Source organism: Mesoplodon densirostris, chromosome 15 (genome assembly GCF_025265405.1).
Source record: "Mesoplodon densirostris isolate mMesDen1 chromosome 15, mMesDen1 primary haplotype, whole genome shotgun sequence".
Taxonomy (NCBI): Eukaryota; Metazoa; Chordata; class Mammalia; order Artiodactyla; family Ziphiidae; genus Mesoplodon; species Mesoplodon densirostris.
This window is the reverse complement of record NC_082675.1, coordinates 33,584,740-33,597,836: the sequence shown is the minus strand read 5'-3', so window position 1 is coordinate 33,597,836 and position 13,097 is coordinate 33,584,740. Positions and strand designations below refer to the sequence as shown.

The window sequence follows — 13,097 nt, the reverse complement described above, 5'->3', positions numbered from 1 at the left end:
CTTAATTATTTGCTAAACGTTTTATAATATATTTTCTGAGGACTGGAAACAGCATTTTAGAGGACTAGAACCTATTTTCCCATTTAGACAACTCATCAAACTCTCTCAGTATATAAATTACCCAGTATGCAAGGTAATGGAGAAGAAAAACTAGGAAATTTTGAAATACTTTTGTAAGTGTGATAAAACAATTGAGACTTGAAATTTAACACTGCCTGGAGGTATGATTATACTCGCTTGTCACCCTTCTTAGAGGAAACTCACTTTTGCTCTATGGAAGAGCCAAATAAATTAATCCACAGCTTTAAAGTGTCTTATTAGCTTAATGCAAATTCAATCTGGGAAGAAATTAGGTCCTTCAAAAATTGATCACAGAACGTGACACTAAATGGTAGTTTATGAAGTAGTATATTCATCTGGCAAAGTTGTATGTACAAATATGATACGATTATATCCGGGACAAAACAAATACCCGGAATTTAAGTAAAGCTTTCAGACCTGAAGGCAATCAGAGAGATTATGTATCTTCCACCAGGGGCCCAGAGGGATTAAGTGATTTGCCTAAGGTTACACAGATAGTAAGTGGATATTCCAGATTTGAGCCCCGGATTTCTTGAGCTCAAGGGGAGGGAAGGCCCATTCTTCTCCAGCATGCATTCAGACACTGTTATAATGGTAACAATTCCAATAACCACCGTCTTTGAGCCAAGCACTCCTCTGAGCCAAGCACTCGACCCGGCTCTGTCCACAGGACCCCTTGTCCCACCCCTCACAGCTCTATGAGGTTTGTCTAGTAATTCTCCTTTTATAGACGGCATCACTGAGACTCAGCATTTGTGACTTGTTCAAGGCTACACAGCTAGCAAATGCCAAAAGCTGGGGTCCAGCCTCACTCATGAATCTGCACTCTTTCCGCTGGACCGTTTCCCTCATGGGAGCCGATATGACCATACCTTTGACAAGGTTTTCCTTGAAAATCAGTATTTTAACTTCCTGCAATGATAGGCTGAGCTGTGCGTAACTGTAGAACTTGTAACCGAGTAGGTGAAAAAAAGCCATACCGTTCCCAAGATGCTCAGCTCACACTCCACGGAAGAGGGCATCAGAACGGTACATTAATTACCGTTTGTCTACTGGTCTTGAAAATTGCCTAATTGACTTTTAATAAAGTCAAGCATAAACAATCTACCACATTATTAAAACATCACCTGCTAGCCTATGTAGGCCACGGATTCAAGATCATCAACTTAAAAGCAAAAATCAAACGGTCAGCTCCAAGAGGATGACAGCAGAACATTAAGCCTGATGCTCTGTAAATTAATACTTAGAGGTAAACTAGAAATACTGTAGAAGATTAGTTTATTTAACGTTTCATTCTATTTGAAAGACACACTCCCAAATGTTCAATTCTACCCTCTATTTAAAAGTTAAAACTATGATGGAAATTGATTGAGGATGGTGCTGGGCACTTTGCGGGAAGAGAGCTAGAATCACAGTAGCAGTATCCTAGCAAAATATCTTAGATTTACCAGCTGAACTGCCTAATGTTTTATGGGTGTTAGAAGTATTAGTTACAAGCCAAAATGAGGGAGTATTATGTTTGTTTGGAAACTTGCTTTATTAAAAAAGATTTTTTCATGTTGATGCTATTTTCAGTCCAGGTGTGGTAGTACTCCATAAAGTATCGTGTACTTGATATAGTAAATGTAGGAATGTAACAGTCCATCTAGGCGCTGGCCCCCTCTGGTCTCCATTAGACGCCCTAGTAGCAAAATGTAAATTCCCTTTTCAAAAATGGAGAGGCCTTTGGGCAACTGGATGAGCAGAGTGGGGTGGGGCGAGGAAAGTGCTCTTTCCCGACAAACGCATGCTTTTGGCTTTGACTTCATTTAGTAATATCAGTTCTCAAAGAACTGAGATAGACCCTTCTGTGCTCCGCAAAAGCATAGGAGGCAAAAAGCTTGTCATTCACAAGCAGCTGTGGACAAAACCAGCGGCAGAGTACAGGTTAGGGAAATTAGGGGTCCAGAAAAAAAGTTGGAGTAAAGTGCACAGTTACTGTCAAAAATATATTATTTTGATCCTAAGAAAATTAAGAGAATTTTATCCATGAACTAGATTGCTGACCTTTTAATACATTTGGTTTTCATAGAACATACAATCACCATCGGACATATAAGACTAGTTTGCTTTTTTTTAGAAAAAATTGCTTGGAGTTATCTACAGGAATCTCGTGAACGCAATTCAAGGCTAACATTCTGCAGCTCTTTGGGTAGTGGACGATTTCCTCGGATAAATCCCCAAGGACAGAGGGAACTGTTAAGCTCACTGCTTCAAGCAGGCGTTTCTCCTATTTTCTCACTCTTTTCTCGCCTCCTCTTTCCCTAAATGCCAGTAGTTTCCAGTTCTCCGTCCTCGACCCCTGGGGCGTGAGATCGGGAAATCATGAAGAGTTTCTCCTCGTTTGTAAACTGCCTCCGCACCCGCTGGGGGGGCTCGCCCGCTGGGGGCTTCTGGCCGGGACCCTCCGGGGGACTCTGCTCCGCCCCCGGGGAGGTGGCGGCCTCACCGTCTGGACTTTCACCAGCCACCGGGTCCACCACCGACTCCAGGGAGGTGCCGGCCTCCCGCAGAGGGGTGTAGCCCTTATTGCTGCAGGACGGGTCATCCGACTGGGAGCTCGGAGAGTCCGGCCCGGCGGGGGGCGAGCGCTCCCGCCGCAGCGGGGGCTCGGGGGAGGCAGCTGGGGCCGGGACGGTCGAGTCCAGGTGCGCGCTGCCCGAGGCAGGCGGGGGCTCGGGGGACGAGGGCGCCCGGTAGTCCGGGAGCCCGCTGGTGCTGCGGCGTCGCAGGGCCGCGTACCTGCTGGTCCTGGGCAGGCGGCCACCCTGCCCCCTGGCGGTGCACGCGGCCGCCGCGCCCGCCGGCTCCTCCGGCTCGCGGGGCGCCCAGCGCGCGCCGCCCCGGGCGCCGCGGAGGTCGGTCAAGCTCGAGTCGAGCTCGCCCCGCGGGATCTCCCGGGAGCCGCGCTCCCCGGGCGGCCGCTGCCAGCCGCGGCTCGCGCCCGCTGCGTCCCCGACCCCGTCGCGGTCCCCCGGCAGGGGCAGCAGCGCGAAGGCGCTCAGCGAGGAGCCCACGAGGGAGCTGGCAGTGCTCTGGCGCCCCCAGCTCTCGGGGGGGCTGCAGGGCGCCGGGCTGCTGCTGCTGCTGGCGGCCGCGGTGGCGGCGGCGGCCCGGCGACGGCCGGCCACGCCGGAGCGCTCGCGGTAGATGCTGTACACGGCCTCCGCCAGGCTCTGGGGCTCCCGCGGGCGGCGCGGGGACGAGGCCAGGTCTGGGGGGGACGCGGCGCCCCGGGCCCCGCCCCCGCCCAGCGCCGCGGGGTGGGGCCACGCACCCCTGCCCAGCATCGCCGTCGCCCCGAAGGCGTCCCCGGCGCCGCCGCAGCCTCCGGGCTTCAGCTCCAGGCCCCGCGACTGCACGTAGCTGAGGAAGCCGTTGAGCGGCGCGGCCCCTGGGGGCGCCGAGGTGGGGGCGGAGGACGAGGAGGCGGCGGCGGCGGCGGCAGCAGCCGCGGCGGCTGCCAGGTCTTTGGCGCGGAGGCTGTGCACGTCGATGACGGTGGAGTAGAGGTCCCGCAGGTTGATGATCTTGGTCTTCCTGTCCCGGTTTTCATGGAGCACTGCGTTGGCGCAGATGAAGAGGAAGATGCCGATGCCCATGATGAGGGGCCCAAAGACCTTGAGCTTGTCCGAGTGCAGGTAGCCGGAGAAGATGCGGAAGAAGAAGCCCACGGACGTAGAGGAGGACAAAGAGGGCGCGGGGGACCGTGCTGGAGGCGTGCTCCAGGGCGCGCCCACGGAACTGGTGGTGACACCCTCCGGAGGCCCCGGGTGCTTCCTGGACCGGTTTCTGCTGCCACTGCTGCTGCTGTTGGTCATGGTGGGGACGCGGTGGCCGCTGCCCGCGGGCGGCAGCTGCTTACCCCCCTCCCTGTTGGTCCCGTTGGCCTTGGGCCAGTAGCCCACCACCGCCAAGGCTATGCCCACCAGCAGCACCAGGATCCCGCAGAGGGCGATGAGCCCGGAGACGGAGCACAGCTTCAGCTTGCCTTTCACCACCACCACGTCGTTCTTGCGCCTCTTCTTGGCTTTCCGCCTGCGCTTGGGGACCTGGCTCGGGGGCCGGAGGGGATCCTGCTTTCTGGCGGAAATCCTCAGCAGGCCGCCGGTGGCGATCATGGCGAGCAGGTGCAGTGCGGGGCTAGCCCCTGGGGCGGAGGCCTGTGCTGGGTGGGGGGCACCAGCTGCCCACTAGCTGCTCCGCCACCTCCTCCCACTGCAAAGCAGAGGAAGACAGTCAGAGGGTGTAGGCTTGGCTGCAGCAACATCCCACGCGCTGCCATGGTCCCGCTCCCGGATCCCACCACGTGCGTGCCCCTCGCCCCAGGGCCATTACCCGCTAACGGGAGTGCCCTAGGTAGAGACCAGGGTGTGCGGGAAATGGATTAGGGAAGAGAAGCACTGTTGCAATAATTGATCAGAGACGATAAAACACTTTGAGAGTCCACCTCCTTCTCCTCGCCCCGCATCCTCCACTCTGTAGGTACTATTCCAGCAGTGCTCATTTCAAACGCTCCTGCCTGACAGCCAACGGAGTTCTGAGCATTAGTAAAAGCTATCAATAAATGTGGGACTCGGCGGTAGGGGGCCAGGGCTTTCCTGGCTTTCTCAGGGGAGCTGCCCCAGAGTTCCAAGTCTCTAACGGAGCAGAGAGATCTGTCAGTATGGGGCCCACAGTCCCGAAAACAGTCACAAAAGTTACTGATTTACAAAGACAAAAGGAAATCATTTCACTGGATGGGAGTTAAAAGTCATATCCTGGCAGATGGATTATTTACCCGAGATAATTAATAAAGAGTTCATGGCTAGGAGAACAGTAGAGAACTGTCAGTGCTCTGACCATGGATCTCTCCACCAACTGGTCTCCCAGCCATCATTGTTCTTACAGCTAGAGGCAAGCTGGTCCCTCTCACAGCCGCTTCCTCATTTCTCTTTTGCAACATCTGGACAGCTTCTTGGGGTGGAATATTTAGTTTTAGGTAACTGGTTATGTAACTGCGCTCTTCCTTCTGGCTTCCTCTCCTCCCTCAGAGGAACTCCCTTTAAGGTATCATGTGCTAGATCTCATCAGGGAATTTGAGAAGTCCCCCAGAATCTCCAAGAGAAAGATCTTTTTCTCATATGGGAAAATGCCAATCTAAAACCAAACCAAAACAAAAACTAAGAAACAAACTCTGCCATAATAGCATTCTGACCCCTTATTACTGTGCCAACAGCACATTCTAAAGAATCCAAATATTCAAATGAGGCAGTGAACTAGGTACAGCAGTCTACATAATAACGACTTGTAGAATGACATTTCCCCAAGTGAGAGCTGTTTTCATCTTTTTCTCATGAGGTCATTTTTAGGAAAGGACGGCAGCAACAGCCAATGGACTCTCCTATAGGAAGTTTAGTCGTTTATAATAAAGCTCGGGTAGGTAAATGCACAGACGCATCTCTGTGGATATCTGTCAGCTTCTAAAAATTTCAATCCTACTGGATCCCCAGAGTAACACATTTTGTTCCATTGGTTGTGTTCCCTTCTGTAATAGAGATGTTAAAATTAAGGGCATTGTATGAAATTGAAAGGCTTAGATATCACTCACAAGCCTTTGGGAATTATATCCTTTATAAAATAATGTTTTAGAATAAATTACCCTTTGGAAATGTGGGATTACCTAAGTAATTTTTGCTTTTAATTGGTGCCTGGGTGAAGAGCTTTGGCCCTTGATTCACCTCCATCATACCAGTTCAGGCAGGATCATTCCTCCACTGGTGGAAAAGCAAATGGTAATCAACTATTTCCAATGCTTGCAAATCAGTATCTCCTTGAACTTAGTTGGTTTTCAGTAAGGAGGAACGCCAGGTGGGTTAGAGAGGGGTTAAACATGAGGTAGGTTACAGAGGGTTAGTAGAGAGACATCTATAAACCTTTTGAATTTTGTTTTTAAGGAGCTGCACCAGTAAGTACAGATTGAAAAAAACAAACATACCCAAAACCAGAGTAGCTTACTGTCCATCCCTTCCTCCCACCCCCAAATAAACACATTCATTACGTAGCTGTAACACAAAGACTGCTTAGACTCTATCATCTTTAATGTAATAATCTGAAGATCTGTGATTATTTTAAGAAGGATTGAGGAAGCCAGACATTTTAGAAGCAAACCCAGACTCAGTTGGCAAGGTGGCTCTCCCAGAGGAGAGACATTTTGTTGGGCATTGATATGGATGCTGGACGTCTTGGGAGAGGAAGGTCCACACCTGTATTTCACCTCAGCAAGGCAGCTTTGGCTCTGGGTGGAGTGTAAGGAAGACTGGAATGGGTTTCAACAAATCGTTTACAGAAGATCTTTAAAATTAGTTTAACAGCTAGTAATTAACTCCCTAGTTTATTATTCCCTCAGCTCTGCTGAAGCCTGAACTCCTTTATTATGTATTTCCATCTGACGGGAAATACTGATAAAGGTCAGATGGCACGGAAAACCCACCTTTGAGGTTTTCTTCTTACAGAACGAAGGAAAACAAACTTATCATTCGAGCTTGGCTGCCCTAGCAGTTTACTGCCTGGTGCTGGTCTTTGGGTGGTTAAGGAATGGAGGATGGGGAAGCAAAGGAGGGATGTCTAAAAATACAACAGCTTCCAAGAGAGACATTCAAGTTCTCGGCTCATGAAGGATTAAACCCCACTCGGTGTCTGAGGCTCAGAGCCCACAGGACTGGGAGCGCCCTGCCCTGCCCGGGACTCGACCCAGGTCCTCGACCCCCGGTCCCTCACTGGCAGGGAAGCGAGCCCCTTGCCCTCCTTATTAGGTCTGCTTATTTATGTTGGAGTCACATGAGTGCAGCAGCTGGGAGTCCGCCTCTGGAAAGAAAACAGGCAGGAGGGAAGTGAGGGCAATCCTGAACTCGCTTTTATCTGGGCAGCGCATGCCGTGTAGCCCGCCCAGGAAAATTACTCTCCCGAACACCCGCCCGGGGGACCCGGGCTCGGGCAGGAGGGCTGGGGAGGGGCCGCTCGGGGGCCGGGGACAGACAGAATTGCTCAAAATGGCAGCACTGGAAGCAAACAATATCGCTCACTTACCCGGGAAGACTGGGGCAGCTCGCGGCCAGAGAACGGGCGCTCGGGCTACACAAAGGAACCATGGAGAAACTTTTTCAGCCCGAGCCGACGGCGGAGCGCAGGGACAGCGCCTCGGGGCCCTCCATCGGAGCGCGGCTCAGCAGCCCGGCGGGGGCGAGCGCCCGCCCGGGGTGCGCAGCCCCCTACGGTGCCGGGGCGGGAGCCATTTCCAAGAGTTTCCAAGAAGTGTCGGGTCCTCCGCACCCTGCATCCTGCCTGGAACCGCTCTCCTCGCCGCCGCCGCTCCGGTCCCTCGCCGTGCCCTCCCGCGGCGCTCCCGGCCGGGCCGGCGCCTCTTTGTGTGGCTCCGGCGCGCCGGGCTCCGCCGGGTGGAGTTGAGCCCGCGGCGGCGGCGGCGGCGGCTCGCTCGGCTCGGGGCGGCCGGACCCGCGGCTGTTGCTAAGAGACCGGAGCCATGACACAGGGAATTTGCTGCAGGATGGCAGTCGGTACCCGGCCCGACTCGGCAGCTCAGGGGCGCACCCGCCCCCCGTTCCCCGCCTCCTCCCCGGCTCCCCGCACCACCCCCCCGCCGGCCTTCCCCCGCTCCCACCACTTCCTCTCCCGCGGGCGCGCGTCCCTTCGGAAGAACCGCTTCCCCGAGGACTGGGAGGCGCGAGGGGAGGAGGAGGAGGGGGCCCGGGCCGAGGGCGCGCGCGGGGAGGGCAGGGCGCCGGGCGCCTCGGCCTCGGCCCTCCCATCCCCCGGGGCGCCCCGGGACCGCTACCTGCCCTGGCTGGGAGCTTTGTTCTTTTTCTCCCAACTAACCTGTCTGAGCAGCGGGCTGGAGGGGGCCCAGAGAAAGGGCCGCCACTCCGGGAGGGGCTCCCCATCAGCATCCGAGGGGCGCTCTCGGGGAGCACGGGGTAGCGCCCCCGTCTCCCTTCCTTCCTCCCTCCCTGCCTCCCCTCTCATTTCTCCTCTTTTGTTGCCTGTACTCTCGGACACGACACAGCCTTTGCTGTTTCCCCCCTCCCACTTGGGAGTTGGCAGTGTGGACGCAGAGCGAACACAGTAAGTTGTCCCCCAGCGAACTCGGGCCCGGCCGAGCGGAGCCGCCCCCGCCGAGCTGCGCGCCCCGCGGGGCTCGTGGCAGCTGCGGTCCGCTGTCCTCGCTCTCCAGCCCAGCCGGACTTTGTGGCCGGCCTCCCCGGGACCTCGGCGCGGGCAGCTGGGGCCCATCGGAGATTAGAATCGGCTCCGGGGCTCTCGCTGGGCAGCCCCTCCTGCTCCGACCCGCGCGGTCATCAGCAAACATGGAGAGGAAAACTGCCATTCTCCAGGAATCAGGGTTAGAATCAGAGGGGAGGTGGGGGTAGGGAGGCCGTCCAAACTCCCTACGTCATTTTTAAAAAGCGAGAGGGAGAGAGAAATCCTGTTTCCTAGCTCGTCCCTGCCCTCTCAACTGTAAAGTAAAAATGACAGGGAGAAAAGAATTTCAAAGTGGAATTTCCCCGTGGAGAATTGAGAAGAAAGTAAGAAAGTTTTCAATTATCTATTGAAATGGGGCAGCCGAGGTTCAAGAAGAAAGCAACAGAAGAGCGGGTGCTGTCTGAACTTTGGGGTCCAGACAGAAATATTCGGCTGGGGGCGCTGTTGTCTATTCTGAGTTTGGCTGTTTAAGGGTCCACGGGTCCCACCCAGGAGGGCTTTGCTGCCCACAGTTCCAGTTACAAGATTGTTCCTCAAGGTGCACAGCATTCTCTTGTGTTTAAAGCTAGAGCTGCACTTTGCAAAAAGAACAATAAAGACCAAACATGTACGGGTTTAAAGAGAGAAATGTGATGATATGGGGATGGAGATGGTGGGGAGACAGGAGGGGGTGGAGGAGAAATGTCTCCTCAGAGGAAACCTCCTGCACCTGCTTGTTTGGAAGGTGGCCTCTGTCCCCCTTTTCAAGCAAATAATGAAGCTGGATTATGATCAGGGTATTCAGAACCCACCACCTTCTACCTCTCTGTTCTTGCTCAGATTCAGAATGCTAGAAAACAAGCCGTAACCAAGGGAAAGTTTTCAATCCCACATTGGAGTGTTTCCTTTTAGAGAAATCACTGCAAAGAAGAAATCACTTGGTCTAATAGTGATTTGAAAAGGTTTTTGGGTTTTTTTGGGGGGCGGGCTCTGAGCATCTAGACTTCTTGAATCCCAGTAATAAACTGGTGTTTTGCACAAAGATTGGATCTAAGATCTCATTTCACTACACAGCTAGCTGCCAGGGGCCACGGGTGGCAACTCCTATCCTCATGGGCCTCTGTTTGCTGAGCTGTGTAAACAGGAATCCTGCTGCAGAACTTCAATACAGCCTGAGGTGGATTAAGCCATTAATAGTTTCAAATTTTCTACATAAATTATAGCCCTCATTTGCACAGTTAAAACTCATTTGAGGGATGTGAGGAGAAAAGAAAAGCATCCTTTTCTAGACAAACAGGCCTTGGGACATATTTTTCTTATGTTGGTGACTGCAATAAAATTTATGGTTTATTATTCAAAGGCTTCCTTCCAAACTAAGTTCTTTGGACCTTTGAACTGTTTCATTTCACCTGAGTGTTATCACCTTCAGTAATTTTGTTTTCAGCTCAGGGTATCAGAGGAAATCAGATCACATCTGTTTCCAGTGGAGTCCTTTATCACCACTGTAATAATATATCAACATACATTCCCACGGGTTTCCAAGTTATGTAGTTACTTTGAAAGGAACAATGATGCTCTTGGCCCTTCTGGAGTTACTTTCTTTCTAATTACACTGGCCGTTCAGTTGGGATGATTTCTGAGATTGTGGGACACTCCCTTTCACCCTGCTGGAAACCGAAGGGCCAAGGCTACCTAATCATGATAATTCACCGGTGTCTCAAGAACTCGGGGCTCAGCCCAACATTCAGAACATGTGGTAGCAGGACAGTAATGAAGGCCTTGAGGAGAAAAGAAGAGAGAAAAAATGAGCTTAGTTTAGTTGGATTAAACTCTGACCTGAAATCTTTCATCTGCTCTTTCTTAAAAACAACGCTTATGTAATGTATTCCATTTCATAAGTCATTCACAGTCCATTTACTGACCCTGATCACTTCATCACCCTGGGCTGGCGGCTTGCTTGCCTGTGCTCCTAGGGCCGCTCAGGGGAGACACCATGGTGGCTGGCCTGCCATAGGCCCACTCAGGCCCCCCTTGGCCTCCAGGAATGTGCAGTGGGAAAGGCTTTGCTTGTGTCAGCCGCTCGGCGATTCCTACCTCTCCCCACACCCTGATCGCACAGATTGTTCAGGCTGCAGAAACAGAGGTAGTTTAGGGCCGTATATTCTGGAACCAGTTTGTATCCTCCACAAACTAACGATGTAATTTAATCAGATAAGTAAATGATGTAATCTTCTCTGCCTCGGTTTCCTCATCTGTTACGGGGATCATGACGCACACCTACCTGATAGCGTTACTGTGAGGATTAAACCAGGTTAGTTCATGTTCACTAACGCTTAGCGCGTGGTAAACACTCATTGCATTTAGCCATCATGCTCGTTAGCCTGCACATCTTCTCCCAGCTTGTTACCCTCACTCTCCCGTTGTGTTCACATTTGCCAGCATCTACATGGGAGGTCCCTGCACTTAATCACTCTGAAATGGAGTTACAGGATCAGCTGTGGTGATTGCACGACACCTGCCCTTGTGGCCCACGTGGCAATGGCCCAGTGCCACTCAAGAAGCCCACTCTCCAGGGGAGTGGAAACATTTTCCCCATTGCTACCTCACTCATTGTGCAATTACAAGGGCCCTTTCATTTCAGTTTGCTGGAGAACCCAGATTTCAAACTCATGTCAGTCTAGAGGCAAATTAGGAGTTTGCAGAAACACAACCAAGAGGACAGTCTTCAGACTGGAGGTTGAGGACTTCACAGAAAGGACTCTAAAGCCTTCTTCTGGCATCTCTACAGCAGAAGAAGGAAACCACTATCTCGAGGTTGAATAAGGGACGCCAAATATCTCACTCCTCCTCTCTTTTTTTTTTTTTTTTTTTGCGGTACGCGGGCCTCTCACTGTTGTGGCCTCTCCCGTTGCAGAGCACAGGCTCCGGACGCGCAGGCTCAGCGGCCATGGCTCACGGGCCCAGCCGCTCCGCGGCATGTGGGATCTTCCCGGAGAGGCACACGAACCCGTGTCCCCTGCATCGGCAGGCAGACTCTCAACCACTGCGCCACCAGGGAAGCCCTCCTCCTCTCTTCTTGTTCCCTCTTCATACCCCTGCCGATAAAAGACAATAGGACAAACAAAAACACGACCAAAGAAAACAATAAACCAAGCAATAGATTTAGCAAATAAAATCTCACATGGAACATACGCTCAAAAGCTATGTGTTGTTTAGCTGAAATTCAGATTTCAGCGGGCACAGTCTTTGATCTTTATCCCCACCATTACATACCTTGGTAGCCTCACACTTTTTTCATGGCACATGCAAAGGACAAAAGGGCCTGCTAAAACAGAAAACAGGAAATGCAACAGTGGATTAAAGCCCCATTAGATTTCTTTTGGAACAGAATAGGCAAGAAAGAAAACACCCAGCAGAGCCTGGATGGAGCAATAGAATTTAGAAGCCCAAGGATGGGAAAGCTTTGGTTTCTCACAGTTAGAGGTTACGTGGTTTGTGTTTCTAGCCCTTCCCCACAGACACTGCTATGCCAGAAGGACTGGCGCTTGCCTCTGCCTTTATTCCCCAGAGTCCCACAAATGAACCTCTGAGAGAAGGAACTCAGCATCGCTTTCAACAACTTCTGTTTGGAAACTAAGGGTAAACTCATGCTGTGTCAAGGTCACGATCCAGCCTGTTTCTTGTGTTTCTGAAAGTTGTCAGTGTTCAAGCCCAAATGCTTACACCACAAAGGAAAGGAAATGATGAAACGTCTAAAGAGGCCTCCGTAGAGCACATCGTACGGCGGCCTTTACCTCCATTCCAGACAAATGGCATGTGGCAAAGACAGCCTTCGCGTTCTGCCTTCAGCACCATTCATTCTTAATTTTGCAAATCACCAAGCTCTAGAGACCGACCAGTGATTGTTTTCTCTAATAAGTAGGTTCATTTTTGTACATTCAGTTTCCCCCTATGGTCTGCATTTTCTCCCATTTTCCAGGTACACCGTCAAAACTGGATTGTGTGCTTCATAAGATAATTGAGGTCTAAAGTGAGAAACCAGAGTGTGTTGGCAGGCCTGAAAGCTGATCAAAACCGAGCTTGGAAAGGGCTTTGCAGACAGGGCTCTATCAATGGAACAGCCAAGAAGAAACCCGCAGCTTGGGCTTCCCTGGTGGCGCAGTGGTTGAGAGCCCGCCTGCCGATGCAGGGGACACGGGTTCGTGCCCCGGTCCGGGAAGATCCCACATGCCGTCGAGTGGCTGGGCCCGTGAGCCATGGCTGCTGCGCCTGCGCGTCCGGAGCCTGTGCTCCGCAACGGGAGAGGCCACAACAGTGAGAGGCCCGCGTACCGCAAAAAAAAAAAAAAAAAAAAAAGAAACCCACAGCTAAATGTGCCCTATGTTCCCAAAACATATCCTGAATGTCCACACTGACACTGCTCCCATTATTTCTTGTAATCCACAAGCACTACAGGTAGAAGACTTGTCCTACTGAGAACTAATAAAAACTCACATGTCCAAGCTCCTTTCAAAATTAATTGTGATGTGAGCTGCTGTGAGTACCCAGCAGGAAAGGAGAAGCACAGACAAGGAACTCATTTTCAAAAGTAAAGAAACATAAGATTCCAAGATTAGTGCTTGTGTGACAGGTCTCTGACTCATCCCACAGGCATTTTCTTAAGGGCCTCTTGTGTGCCCAGCTCTTTGATTCTTTCATTTATTCACTCAACAAATAACCTACTATGTTATAGTTACCAT

General features: G+C 51.9%; 1 protein-coding gene across 1 annotated transcript; it reads right to left on the bottom strand.

Moving 5' to 3' along the window:
- Window positions 1-2,384: 2,384 nt before the first annotated feature.
- TMEM200C (transmembrane protein 200C) lies at window positions 2,385-4,241 on the bottom strand. Its single transcript, XM_060119711.1, has one exon. The coding sequence runs from the start codon at window positions 4,239-4,241 to the stop codon at window positions 2,385-2,387; it is 1,857 nt and encodes a 618-aa protein (XP_059975694.1).
- Between the last annotated feature and the right edge of the window lie 8,856 nt (window positions 4,242-13,097).